Source organism: Tachyglossus aculeatus, chromosome 25 (genome assembly GCF_015852505.1).
Source record: "Tachyglossus aculeatus isolate mTacAcu1 chromosome 25, mTacAcu1.pri, whole genome shotgun sequence".
Taxonomy (NCBI): Eukaryota; Metazoa; Chordata; class Mammalia; order Monotremata; family Tachyglossidae; genus Tachyglossus; species Tachyglossus aculeatus.
The window spans coordinates 26,742,268-26,756,523 of NC_052090.1; the positions used below are offsets into that span (position 1 = coordinate 26,742,268).

Below are 14,256 nucleotides of genomic sequence, written 5' to 3' on the forward strand. Positions count from 1 at the left end.
CCCTGTGAGGTTGTGACTTTGTCCAAAGTAAAACAAGCAGACTAGGTTAGGGTCTAGAACCCAGGTGTCCAGGTGCCCAGACCCGTGCTTTTTTCTCTAGGCCACGCTGCCTTCCTGAGGGACCAGAGGTGGTGGGAATTCCAGGAAGGGTCGAGGGAGCCAGGGATATGGTGATGGAGGAGAACGCTTGGGTGGGGCCCGGGCAGAAAGATTCCCGGAGGGTGGTCCCTGGGGAAAGGGAGAGGCAGCGGCGATCGGTACCCGTGGCGTGCCAGCTGCTCCATGGCCACTGGCTGGCGCCGGCTTGGGGCTCCCAATCCGACCCCCGGGGACTCATTACCTTCATTCCTTGCATCTGCAGCCCGTTGTTTGCCGAGAACCAAGAGGCAGGCGTGCGGTAATCCAGGCTGCATCATCTGGCCCACATGCAATTACTGAGGGCAGAGCACTGCACTAGTGCTTGGGAGAGTAGCATGGCCTAGTGGCTAGAGCCCAGGCCTGGGACTCAGAAGGACCTGGGTTCTAATCCCGGCTCTTCCACTTGTCTGCTGGGTGACCTTGGGCAAGTCACTTCACTTCGGTGGGCCTTCATCTGTAAAATGGGGATTAAGACTGGGAGCCCTATGTGGGACAGGGACTGCGTCCAACCCGATTGTCTTGTATCTACCCCAGTGCTTTGAACAGTGCCTGGTACATAATAACAATAATAATAATAATAATTGTTATTAATAATAATTATTATGTACCAGGCACTGTTCTAAGCTCCAGGGTAAATACAATAATAATCATTATTATTCGTAATTATTATTATTATGGTATTTGTTAAGTGCTTACTATGTGCCAGGCACTTTACTAAGCTCTGGGGTGGATACAAGCAAATCGGCTTGGACCTTGTCCCTGTCCTACGTGGGACTCACAGTCTCAATCCCCATTGTACACATGAGGTAACGGAGGCCCAGAGAAGTGAAGTGACTTGCCCAAAGCCACACAGCAGACAAGTGGCGGAGCCAGGATTAGAACCCAGGTCCTTCTGACTCCCAGTCCTGTGCTCTGTCTACTATGCCAGGCAGCTTCTCTAGTAAGCTTTTAGACTGTGAGCCCACTGTTGGGTAGGGACTGTCTCTATATGTTGCCAACTTGCACTTCCCAAGCGCTTAGTACAGTGTTCTGCACACAGTAAGCGCTCAATAAATACGATTGTTGTTGTTGTTGTTGTTGTTGTTGTTTTAAGCACTTAACAAATACTACAATTATGATTACAATTATTCAGAGTTGGTAGACTTGCGAGTGGCCCTGCCCCCTCCACAGTGACCCCCGGGCAGAGCTTGGCGACTTGCCCTGTGGTCGGGCCGTTGTGACAGTAGCCGTGCTCCCACCCCACCCGCCACGCATATGACCTCCACCCCAGGGTGACTGTCAGCGCTTAGAACAGTGCTTTGCACATAGTAAGCGCTTAATAAATGCTATCATTATTACTGTCACAGCCGTAACTGGGCCACGACAGAGGACAGGCCCAGGGTGCTGATTTATTTTTAACTGTTGCTCTTCCCCGGGAGCTCTTTTAATTGGTTCCCTGATAATGAATGGAGTCTCCCGTCGGGATCCCCCGAGGAGACTCGATCCCACTGAGGCCCCGGGACCCAAACCCCGGCCGGAGGACCCGGGGACAGAGCTGGTGGTCTGGGCGTCTCCCACGTGCCCTCCCGTCCCTTCAACAAGCGAGGAGACAGACAGGAGCACAGCTCCCGGTGGAGGCGTTCTTTGTGCAGGGCCCTCATCCAGCCGTGGTGACCGCAGCACAGTGCCAGCCCCATGACCTTGACCCAGGGGACGGTCCCCTCAGTGGTTGCTGCCATCTTTGCCACCCGTGGAAGCTGATTGTTTCCCGGGATTCTCGCCGGGCCCCACCCACCTCTCGAAATACCCCAGATGGTTGTTCAGTCAGAAACCCTCTCTGCTGGGAGGACTGGTACAAGCGTCCAGGTGCCCTGTTCTTTGTTCTGTTTTGTTTTTTAATAGTATGTGTTAAGAGCTTACTGTGTGCCAGGCACTGTACTAAGCGCTGGGGCTGTAAGCTTGTTATGGGCAGGGAATGTGTCCGTTTATTGTTGTATCGTACTTTCCCAAGCACTTAGTACAGTGCTGTGCACACAGTAAGCGTTCAACAAATACAATTGAAGGAATGAATGAATTAAAGTTGATGGGTTGGACATAGTCCCTGTCCCCCCTCCATCGCCCCCATCTTACCTCCTTCCCTTCCCCACAGCACCTGTATATATGTACATATGTTTGTACATATTTATTACTCTATTTATTTATTTATTTTACTTGTACAGATCTATTTATTTTATTTTGTTAGTATGTTTGGTTTTGTTCTCTGTCTCCCCCTTTTAGACTGTGAACCCACTGTTGGGTAGGGACTGTCTCTATATGTTGCCAACTTGGACTTCCCAAGTGCTTAGTACAGTGCTCAGCACACAGTAAGCGCTCAATAAATACGATTGATGATGATGATGATGATGATGACATAGGGCTCTCAGTCTTAATCCCCATTTTACAGATGAGGAAACTGAGGCCCAGGAAAGTGAAGTGAGTTGCCCAAAGTCACATAGCGGACAAGTGATGGAGCCTGGATTAGAATCCAGGTCCTTCTGACTTCGAGGCTCATAATCTATCGACTAGGCCACTCTGCTTCTCTGATTCCCCTGGGAGAGCTTGGAGCCCAGCCCCCCCTCAAGAATGGACAGGGGGAGAGCTGGGACCAGACCCCAAGATTCCTGTCTCCTGGGCCAACCTCTTCCCGCTAAGCCATGTGGACTCCAGGCAGGCTGGAAGAAGAGGAGGGGGTAGGGAAGGAGGAGTGGGTGAGCAGACTTTCCCCATTTTCATTCATTCAGTCATTCAATCGTATTTATTGAGTGCTTACTGTGTGCAGAGCACTGTACTAAGCACTTTGGACACATTCCCTGACCACAGTGAGCTTGCAGTCCAGACGGGGAGACAGACATAAATAGAAGTCAATAAATGACAGATCTGGACATAAGTGCTGTGGGGCTGGGAGCGGGGGGTGAATAAAGGGAGCAAGTCAGGGCGACGCAGAAGGGAGAGGGAGAAGAGGAAAGGGGGGCTTAGTCGGGGAAAGCCTCTTGAGGAGATGGGCCTTCGATAAGGCTTTGAAGGGAGGGAAAGTCATCGTTTCTCGGCAGCCACGTTTCCCCACTCAGAAAGACTCCGGGCTCAGATTGTGGCTCTTTGTTTTCCCCTGGTCTCCTGTGTGGTCCCCTGTATCACGGGGCTGGGGCGGGGGGCTCCCCAGGGGCCCCCAAGGGCTCTGCCAGAACCCGTCCCCTGCGCCCCGGCCCCGGCCCCATCATGGAGCACCTTCGCCGAGTCCCTGGGAGGCGGTGCAGTTGCTAAGCAACAGAATCGAGCAGCAGCCTCAGAGTAAAAACACTTTGGAACAAAGGGGGCAACAGGCCTGAAACAGAAAATGTAGAATCAGCCTCATTTCCCACCCTCCTCCCCAACCATCCTGCCTCCAGCCCCTCCACTGTCTGGCCTTTACATTCAATCGCTTCCTTCTTCCTATAATTTATTTGAGTGTCTAACTCCTCCACTACATTGTATGTTCCCCAAGGGCACCACCATCATCATCAGTGGTATTTATTGAGCACTTCCTGCATGCAGAGCACTATAGTAAGTGCTAGGGAGAGGACAGTACAACAGAGAGGGTAAACACAATCCCTGCCCACCACCAGCTGTCTCTATTGGACTCTCCCAGCACCTAGTGAAGTGCTCTACACACAGCAGACTCGAAGTTCCCTGAGGGCAAGGATCATGTCTACTAACTATTGTCCTCTCCTCAACACTCAGTACAGTGCTTCACCCAGAGTAGGTGCTCAGTAAATACCGCTGACTGACCAGCGGGAGTGGGGACTGATGAGGAAAGGCCTCCTGGAGGAAGTGGGATTTCAGGCAGGCTCTGAAGATGGGGAGAGCTGAAGTTTGCTGGATATATTGTACTCTCCCAAGCACTGAGCACAGTGCTTTGCACACAGTAAGCACTTAATAAATACGATGGAATGAATTTGGGAGGAGAGGGAGTCCTGGACAGGGAGAAGACTTGGGCAAAGAGCTTGACACTGGAGCCTCATCATTGTTCTCACTGGTGGGGAGAGTCAATAATTAACCAGTGGTATTTATTAAACGCTTACTATAATAATAATGGTGGCATTTATTAAGCACTTACTATGTGCAGCTTACTATAATAATAATGGTGGCATTTATTAAGCACTTATTATGTGCAAAGCACTGTTCTATGTACAGAGCACTGTACTAAGGCACTTGGGAGAGTCCACTATAACAGAGTTGGTAGATACATTCACTGCCCATAATGAGCTTAGTCATCACCCCAAACCAAGATTAGTCGGAGTCGGTCACAGGGGTCAGGGAGAGGACACGGGGCCAGTGACAGGGTGGCCGGTCCAGAGCCCGGCCCCGGGCACAAGGAGGAGGAGGAGAAGGAGGAGAGTGTTGGGCCAACCGGAGAGGCCTGGCTCCCCATGGTGACCGCCATGGCTGGGCTTTGCCAGCGGCTGGGGGTGAACGTCATTTGGGGATGAGCAAATCCGTGGAAACATCTAGGGGACTCATTGAGTGGGTCTCATCCCTTCTGCAACTCTATGGGGTTGTGCGTGTGTATGTACATGTTTTGTTTTGTTGTCTGTCTCCCCCTTCTAGACTATGAGCTCGCTGTTGAGTAGGGACCGTCTCTGTATGTTGCCAACTTTTACTTCCCAAGTGCTAAGTACAGTGCTCTACACACAGTAAGTGCTCAATAAATACGATTGAATCCCCCCCATCTTACCTCCTTCCCTTCCCCACAGCACCTGTATATATGTATTTATGTTTGTATGTATTTATTACTCTATTTATTTATTTTACTTGTACATATCTATTCTATTTATTTTATTTTGTTAGTATGTTTGGTTTTGTTCTCTGTCTCCCCCTTTTAGACTGTAAGCCCACTGTTGGGACTGTCTCTATATGTTGCCAACTTGTACTTCCCAAGCGCTTAGTACAGTGCTCTGCACACAGTAAGCGCTCAATAAATACGATTGATTGATTGATTGAATGTGTGTGTTCATTCCTATGTGCATGTGTGTACCTGTTTATGGGAGTTTGTCGGGGCATGGGGAGCCTGTGTATTTGTGTGGGTCCTTATTGGACTCTTATTGGATCCATTTAGGTCAAATTGGGGTCCCACCTATTTAGAGGCCAAGAGGCATGCCCAGTCACACTGCAAAGCCACCAACCAGTGGCCCACGCTCAGAGCATGAGGCTGGGCGTCTGGAGACCTGGGTTCTTCCCCTGACCTACTGGGCCACCTTGGGCAAGTCACTTTCAGTCAATCAGTGAACCCATCAGTGACATTATTGAGCACTTCTGTGGGCAGAACACAGCACTAAGCACTTGGGAGAGTCCGAAACAACAAGAGTTGGCAAGCATGTTCCCTACCCTCAATAATAATAATAATAATAATAATGGCATTTGTTAAGCATTTCCTAGCACTAAGAGTTTCAAGCGCTTAGTACAGTGCTCTGCACACAGTAAGTGCTCAATAAATACGATTGATGATGATGTGCAAAGCACTGTTCTAAGCACTGGGGGGGATACAAGGTGATCAGGTTGTCCCACATGGGGCTCACAGTCTTAATCCCCATTTTACAAATGAGGTAACTGAGGCTCAGAGAAGTTAAGTGACTTGCCCAAGGTCACACAGCAGACATGTGGCAGAGCCGGGATTCAAACCCATGACCTCTGACTCCAAAGCCCGTGCTCTTTCCACTGAGCCACACTGCTTCACTGAAGCCCCTCAAGGAGCTTACATTCTAGCGGGGGAGACAGAAGCAGCGTGGCTTAGTGGATAGAGCATGAGCCTGAGAGTCAGAAGCACCTGAGTTCTAATTTTGGCTCCAACACTTGTCTGCTGTGTGACCTTGGGCATGTCACTTCACTTCTCTGGGACTTAATCACTTCACCTGAAAAATGTGGGACAGGGACTGTGTCCAACCTGATTAACTTGTATTTACCCTAGCGCTCAGATCAGTACTTGGCACATAGTAAGCACTTAGCAAGTACCATAATTATAAGTATTACATGAATATTATAGAATAAATTAGGCATCTGTCCATAAGTACTGTGGGGCTGAGGGTGAGGTGGTTTCCTACTCTGGGCCTCAGTTTCCTCCACTGTAGGGGGCACGGATAGTAACCCTGCCCCTCCTTGCCTCCCAGAATGATATAAGGATGAACATGAGGCTGGGAATGGGATTAGTGATAATGATAATAATAATAATTGTGGTTTTTGTTAAGCACTTACTACGTGCCAGGCACTGTACTAAGTGCTGGAATGGATACAAGCAAATCATTCAATTGTATTTATTGAGCACTTTCTCTGGGCAGAACACTGTCAGGTTGGGCACAATCCCTGTCCCACGGAGGGCTCACACTCTCAGTTCCCATTTTACAGATGAGGTAACTGAGGCCCAGAGAAGTGAAGTGACCTGCCCGAGGTCACACGGCAGATAAATGGCGCCATGCTGCTTCTCTAAATATTCACATTATATGTATATATTATAGTAGACATATATTATATTATATTATATTCATATATATTATATTCATGTCTGTCTCCCCCTCTAGACTCCTCATGGGCAGGGAGAACATGCCTTCCAAACTCTATTGCATTGTACTCTCCCAAGCGCCAGTAAGCACTCAATACGTAGCATGGACCCATCGGGGTAGAGCTGGCACCCAAAATGGAAAACTTTTGGTGCTCTGCAGGGTTCTGCCTAGTCCTGGGAAGCAAGATGAGTTGGGGGCTGCTGTTTTAGGAGTGGCAGAGCCTGGTCATGCTGGCATTGCCAGCTTGGCCCCTGCCCAGGAAGCCGGGCTCGCTACAGCTATGTCCTTTTCCAGAGCCCAAACAGCTTGTCAACCACCTGCCCCTGGTACTGCCCCAGGCCCTGACGGTCCCACTGGGCAGAGCAGAGGTCCAGTGCCCCCCTCCTCAGGACCCGGCGACCCACCGCCCCTCCTGGTCCGGGCGCCTGGCACCCATCTGCCTTACTGAATGCTTGTGACCCCGTTTTTGACAGGAATTGTCTCTATTTGTTGCTGAATTGTATTTTCCAAGGGCTTAGTATGGTGTTCTGCACACAGTAAGCGCTCAATAAATACGATTGAATGAGTGACTGCCCAGCTCCTCCAAGAGGCCTTCCCAGACTAAGCCCCACTTTTCCTCTTCTCCCGCTCCCTTCGGCATCGCCCTGACTTCCTCGCTTTGCTCTTCCCCGCTCTCGGCACCCCACAGCACTTACAAACCTATCTGTAGTTCTGTTTATTTATATTAACCTCTGTTTTGATATGTGCTCTCCCCCACCCCCCTGCCAAAATGAGATCTCGTTGTGTGCGGGGACTGTCTCTCTTTATTGCTGTGCTGTCCTTTCCTGAGATCTTAGTACAGTAAGCGCTCAATAAAGACCGAATAAATCAGTCAATGCCCCCAGGGTGCGGGTCGAGGGAGAGGAGACCTCAGGGGTGGGGGGTCTCCCAGGGGAGAGATGGAGGGGGAGGGGCAGGTGGGTCACGGAGGGGAGGGGGAACTGGGCTGGACGGATGTTGACATGGGTTTGAGAGTCAGAGGATGTAGGTTCTAATTCTGGCCCTGCCACTTGTCTGCTGTATGACCTTGTGCAAGCCACTTCACTTCTCTATGCCTCAGTTCCCTCCTCTGGAAAATGGAGATTAAGACCCCTGTGGGATAACCTGATGACCTTGTATCTACCCCAGCGCTTGGAACGGTGCTTGGCATATTGTAAGCGCTTAACTAATACCATAATTATTATTATTGTTGTTATTGACAGGGCCTGACAGGGTCCGGGAAGGCTGTGAGTGAGGGCAGGGCGCCACGGTTCAGTTTGACATACCCAGGATGGCTCCCGCCCGCCTATAAATAGGAACAGGAGGGAATCGTAGGAGGCTCTCAGCTTCCCGACGTTCAGCTCCTCCGGCTCGCTCCCTCTCGGGTAGGGTTTCGGGGTCTATTTGGGGCTGGGAAGGGAGCGGGGGAGATTCCCCCCCTTTCAGTGCGGAGTTGACTTGGAAGTTCAGCATCTGCCCTTGAGTAGGGGAGGGGAGAAGGGGCGGCCGCAGGGTGCCGGGTGCTGTACTGGACAGCCGCTGGGGGAGGAGCGCCGTACTGGCCACTTGGGAGCACGGACTAGAAGGAGAAGACGCAGCTGTCCCGCCCTCAAAGAGCAGCGCTCAACCGACTGAGCCAGGAGCCGAGGGAGGAGGGAAGAGGTTCTGGACTGGGCCTGGATGGTGGTGGAGGAGAGGGGGCGGTCCTGTCTGCCTGCCTGTCTCTCTCCCTGCTTCCTTCCCTTCCTCCCACTTTTCCTGCCTTTCCCCTTCCGTTCCCACTTCTTTCCCTGCCTTTCTGCCTCCTTTCTTTCCTCCCTTCCCTTCTTCCCTCCCTCCTTTCCTGCCTCCTTCCCTCTCTCTCTCTCTGCCTCCCTCCCTCCCTGCCTATCTTCAGTCCCCCCTTTTCTGCCACCCTCCCTGCCTCCTTCCCTCCCTTCCTGCCTGGCTTCCCTCCCTTCCTTCTCACCTTCCTTCCCTGCTTCTCCGCCCCCCTCATCCCTCTGCACCTCCCTCTCTCCCTGCCTGCCTGCCTGCCGGCCTGCCAGTCCAGAATCACGCCACCACTGTTCTCACCAGCTCCCGTCTCTCCCCACCAGGCCCTGCCATGTGGCTATCGGTCAGCGATGACTGATGTGGAATCCACATATGCAGATTTCATCGCGTCGGGGCGGACGGGCCGGAGAAACGCCGTCCACGACATCCTGGTGTCCGCGGCCAGCGGCAACCCCAGCGACCTATCCCTGAAGCTGGCCGAGCTGGACATCAGCAAGGGCGGTGAGTGGATGTGGCGGAGCACCCACAGGGAACTCACTGGGCAGTACCCACCGGGCACCACGCACCAGGGGACTGGGCCTACGTGCTTGAGACAATAATAATCATTATAGTCATTCATTCATTCAATCGTGTTTATTGAGCGCTTACTGTGTGCAGAGCACTCTACTAAGTATTTGGGAAGTACAAGTTGGCAACATATAGAGACTGTTCCTACCCAACAACGGGCTCACAGTCTAGAAGGAGGAGACAGACAACAAAACAAAACATGCCAGCACTTAGAACAGCACTTTGCACATCGTAAACACATGATAATAATAATTATTATTATGTAATAACGGTGGTAGCAGTTGTTCAACAGTCACCATGCGCCAAGCACTGTGGGAGATACAGGAGAAACAGGTGAGACAACAGTCCCTTTCAGTCAGTCAGTCAGTCAGTCAGTCATATTTATTGAGTGCTTACTGTGTGCAGAGCACTATGCTAAGTGCTTGGGAGAGTACAATAAAAGAAAAAACAGACACAGTCCTCTCCCACAACGAGTTTACAGTCTAGAGGGGGAGACAGACGTGAATAGAAATAAATAAATTACAGATCTGGATATAAGTTCCGTGGGGCTGGGCGCCGGGGGGATGAATAAAGAGAGAGAGTCAGTGCATCGCAGAAGGCCATGGGAGAAGAGGAAAGGAGGGCTTAGGGAAGGCCTCTTGGAGAAGAGGGGCCTTCGATAAGTCTTTGAAGATGGAGAGAGTGGTAGTCTCTTGGATATGAAGGGGAAGGCATTGTAGACCAGAGGCAGGGCGTGGGCGAGAGGTCGGCCATGAGTTAGACAAGATCGTGGCACAGAGAGAAGGTTGGCGTTAGAGGAGCAAAATGTGCGGTCTGGGCCCTAGGAGGAGAGTAACGAGGTGAGGTGGTCCCCAATAGGGCTCAATCTAGTGGGGAGGGAGGACAGGTAGTTAATCTCCATTTTCTAGAGGAGGAAACTGAGGCCAAGTAAAGTAACCTGCCCATTGTCAAACAGAAAGGAAGCAGCAGAGCCGGGATTAGAACCGAGCTCTTCTGACTCCTAGGCCCGGGCTCTTTCCTCCAGGCCGAGCTGAGATTCTACTCGAGGGCAGGGAATGCATTCTTGCTTGTGCTGTTCTCTCCCAAGCGTGAAGGTCTCTACATAGTAGGAGCTGAGGAGGTACCACTGGCCAGCAGGCTGACCGACCGGGCCGGCAGTGCACTGTCAATCAGTTATATTTATTGAGCGCTTACTGTGTGCAGAGCACTGTACTGAGTGCTTGGGAGAAAACAATATGGCAATCTAACAGACACATTCCCCGCCCATAATGAAACATAGAGGGGCAGTGCCCACGGCTTTGACCATCTCCTTGTCGCTTTCTCTGGCAGAAGGGGACGGCGATGCGCAGAGGAACCCGACGGAGCCCGCTGGCGAGACCCAGGGGAAAGCAGGAAAGCAAGACGGCTAGCACCCCTCTCTGGCAGGCAGGAGCGGCGGCCGGGTGGCGGGGCCGGGCCGGGGTCCGCCCTTGGCCGTGAGCCTGGGTCAACCTGCGGCGAGGGTGGGGCCACAGGACATGGCCTTGCCCAGTGCCTGGCGGGCACCCCCCCGACCCTGCTGGAAACATGGGCCTGGGCGGGGGCTGCCCACACACCCTGTCCACCTCACTTCTTGGCCGTGGCTGAGCCCGCAGGGGTGCCTCCCCCCAGAAGCCGCATAGGGACCCCGCCCTCCAGCCACCTTCTCCACCTTACTCCCCTCTGCGACGACCCCAGAACGAAGACCCACCCGGCAGCACCACCAAGTCGCTGGCACCGTGGCCCAGGCCTCCTGGCACCCTGGCCTGGGCTTTCTATGCCTCCCCAGTGCATCGGCCCGTGGATCCCCCAGGCTCTGTGCCCAAGGGCTTCTCTCCTGCTCCAGGGCCACTGCTCTGTGCCCGCGGCCTAGGGTCAGCAGCCAGGTGAGGCCGACCCACATTAGCCCACGGGGGACCGGCCGGTGGGGCTGGCCTGTGGCCAAGGCTCCGGGCATGGTGCCTGCCCTGAGGTACCCACTTCTGGCCAGCCCGATTGCTGATCCTACCCCAGAGGGCACCCAGCCCCCGCAGGCCCTCCTGCCCCGGGAGCTCGGGGTCAATTCCTGGGGACCTGGAGGGAAGCAACGGGAGGGGGTCTCCCGGTGCCAGCCCTTCACACCAGCCAGGCTGTAGGGGAGAACGGTGAGGCCTGTAGGCACCGTGCCAGGCCCCAGGATTTGCGTTCCACATTTTTAACTGCTCCTAGCCAGTGCTGGGCGCCCACTCCCCACTCTCCCTCCCTCGGGCCCTGCCCCCTTCCCAGCGGCCCCGCACTTTTTACCATTTGTAAACTTCTCCCGATAGCCGGTGTCCTTGGTTCCCGGCTGCTGGCTGGGTCGACGGGCGAGCAGACCGGCGTCACATGTACCCAGCCGTGCCCGGACCAGCGTCTCTGTCCCCCCAGCCGGCTGCCAGCGGAGAGGCTCCGGGGCCTCCCGTGCCCTGTGAACCCCGTGAACCCCCTGTGACCCCGGTCGGTGTTAAGACACCCTTCGGTCATGGTAATAAACAGCAGCACAGCGGGGTGGACCAGCTCCTTGGTGTCCAGTAGGTTGGGGGTGGCCTGATTCCTTGGTGTCCCATAGAAGGGAGGTAGCCCAGCTCCTTGGGGTCTAGCCGGTTGGGGGTGGCCTGCCTCCCAAGTGTCCAGCAGGCCCGGGGGGGTGGGGCGGCGGCTCCCTGGTGTCCAGCAGATGGGAGGTGGTCCGGCTCCTTGGTGACTGGCAGGTGGGGAGTAGATAGCTGCAATCCCTGGGAATAGAGAGGGTGGGCAGGGGGGCACTGCCATAGCTAAACTACCCCCCTGTTCCTGGGTCCCAGGCCCTGGAGATCACAATTCCTGCAGGCAGTCGGGGTGGGGAAGGGGCCGCAGAGGGTGGGAGAGGGAGGGAATAGAGAGGTGTTGGGAAGAAGGGGAAATTAATCCTAATGCCGCCTCAGCCTCCTCTCTCCCAGCCTCCAGCCTCTCCCCTCTCCGGCCCATAATTCACTCTGCTGCCCAAATCATTTTTCTTCAACATCCCCAATGAGCGCCTCCCCACTCCTCAGAAGCTTCCAACGGCCGTCCAGTCCTCTCTGCATCAAGCAGAAATTTCTGAACGTGGGTTTTAAGTAAGCGCTCTCCAACCTATTCATCCTCACTCCTTTCCCACCACACCCCAGCTCCCACGCTTCGTTCCTCTCAAACTAACCTGCTCATGCTGGCTCGTTCTCCTCTTTCACATGTATGATCTTGCTCACACTCTTCTTCCCGCCTCGGCTACTCTCCCCCTTCCAATCTGACAGACCACTGCTCTTCCCCTCTTCAAAGGCTTTCTGAAATCACACCTCCTTCCAGGAAGGCTTCCCTGATTTTTCTCTCATTTTCCCAGCCTATTCTCTCCCCCCTGCCACACACATACATACCAAATACCTTTTCCTTGTCACTTAATCACTTGAGTACTGATGATCCCATCCCCGTGGCACTTACATACTCATATTTACATTAAGTTGCTTCCTCCTCCCCATATTTTATTGTAGAGCTTGTCTCCTCCAGTGGATTGTAAAACCTTTGACTACAGGGATCGGGTCTATTAACTTCTGTACTCTCTTAAGCGCTCAGTAGTGTTCTGCACACAGTCGGTGTTGAGTACTTACCACTGATTGATCAATTGATCAGTTGGCCAGACTTGTACTGGTCAAACTTCTCTCCTAACAAAATAATAATCTGCCAGAGGATTCTGGGAGAAACAGTCCTTTGGGACCCTGGGACCCTGGGAGTTTGGTCAATGGATAATCGGTATATCCTGAGCACCTACCGTTTGCAGAGCTCTGTGCTGAACGCCTTGGGAGAGAACAGTAGAGTTATTAGTCACAATCCCTGCCCTCAAGGAGCTTACAGACTAGTGAGGAAAAGATCAGAGCAATTGGCTTTCTGCTCCTCCTGGCCCTGAGTCACCAGTTCCACTTCCCACAAGGCCTGGCTGAGTTGCCCCAACCAAGTTTTGTCAGTCGGTAATATTTGCGGAGTGCTTACTGTGTGCAGAGCACTGCACTAAGCACTTGGCAAGGTACAATAGAATAATAAACAGACCCGTTCCCTGCCCACAATGAGTTTGCAGTCGAGAGGGGGTAACATTGTCCGCCAACCGGCTCTTGACCCAAAAGTGGCCCAGAGTAGTGTCCTCAGCCACGTCGCGTAGGACGCAGGGCACAACATTTTCCCACCTGCCCACAGAGCTGCGGTCAGAAACGAGGCTGGCCTAGGGAAGCTGGGGGGGAGGCAGAGTCCACCTCTGTCTGCGGACAGTGGCCGGCCTGCCGTCCAACTCTGAGGCAGGAAGAGGGGACGGGGCGGGCAACCAGTCCCTGGTGGGGTCACGGCTCTAATGGGGAACAATTGAGCCAACTCAGAGCATGCAGGAGTCCCCTGCACCCCCTCCTCCTGACCCACGTCCAGGGTCAGGGATCCACCTGCCTTTTCCTCACCGAGCAAGCCGACCATGACTCATCCCCGCCCAGCACCCACAGGAGATGACTGGGCCAGCGTGACTCTCCTTAGCCATTTCTAATCTTGGTTTTGCACCCCCATGCTTGTGAACCGTTCTGTCCCGGGGTCTCCCAGGAGCCCGCCTGCGGGGAATGGATGGACAGACACCCACCCGCTCAGGGGGGAGCACTTAACTGCCTGGTCGTCCACTGTCCTGACCCCCAGGCCTCTCTGGACAGATGTGTCCGGATGTTTATTCAAGTCCAGTTGACTTTTGCTGTGACCAGTTGTGATGTTTTCTCTCTTGTTCCCCTTGTCTGGATTTGGGCTGTTTCTGTCTGCACCCCACGTGAGACTGGAAGCCCCTCGAGGGCAGGGGTCGAGGCTTCAACTTTTATCGTACATCCCTAAGCACTCAGTACAGTGCTCTGAACACACAGGTACCCAATACAGTGCTCTGCCTACATTAGGGTGCTCAGTACAATGCTTTGCAGGCAGTAGGTACCCAGAACAGCACTCTACACCCAGCAGGGGCTCAGAACAGCTGCTTCGGCAGCTAGTAGGTGCCCAGTCCAGCGCTCAGCACACAGTAAGCACCCAATACAGTGCTCTGCACACAACAAGCACCCCGCTGCCCAGCACGGCGCTCTGCACACAGTAGCTGCTCAGGACAGTGCTTTGCAGGCAGTAGGTACCCAGTAGAGCACTCTACTCACAGCAG

The 14,256-nt window shown here is 53.5% G+C and overlaps 1 protein-coding gene across 2 annotated transcripts in view; it reads left to right on the top strand.

The window, feature by feature from the left end:
- Nucleotides 1–11,937, top strand: part of PKIA (cAMP-dependent protein kinase inhibitor alpha) — a 28,095-nt gene extending 16,158 nt beyond the window's left edge. For both annotated transcript variants that reach the window (XM_038766658.1, XM_038766657.1), the window contains exons 2-3: nt 8,804–8,981; nt 10,377–11,937. In XM_038766658.1, the coding sequence (XP_038622586.1) occupies nt 8,831–8,981; nt 10,377–10,456 (231 nt within the window). In that variant the 5' untranslated portion in view covers nt 8,804–8,830 and the 3' untranslated portion in view covers nt 10,457–11,937. The remainder of the gene's footprint in view (nt 1–8,803; nt 8,982–10,376) is intronic.
- Nucleotides 11,938–14,256: the final 2,319 nt, after the last annotated feature.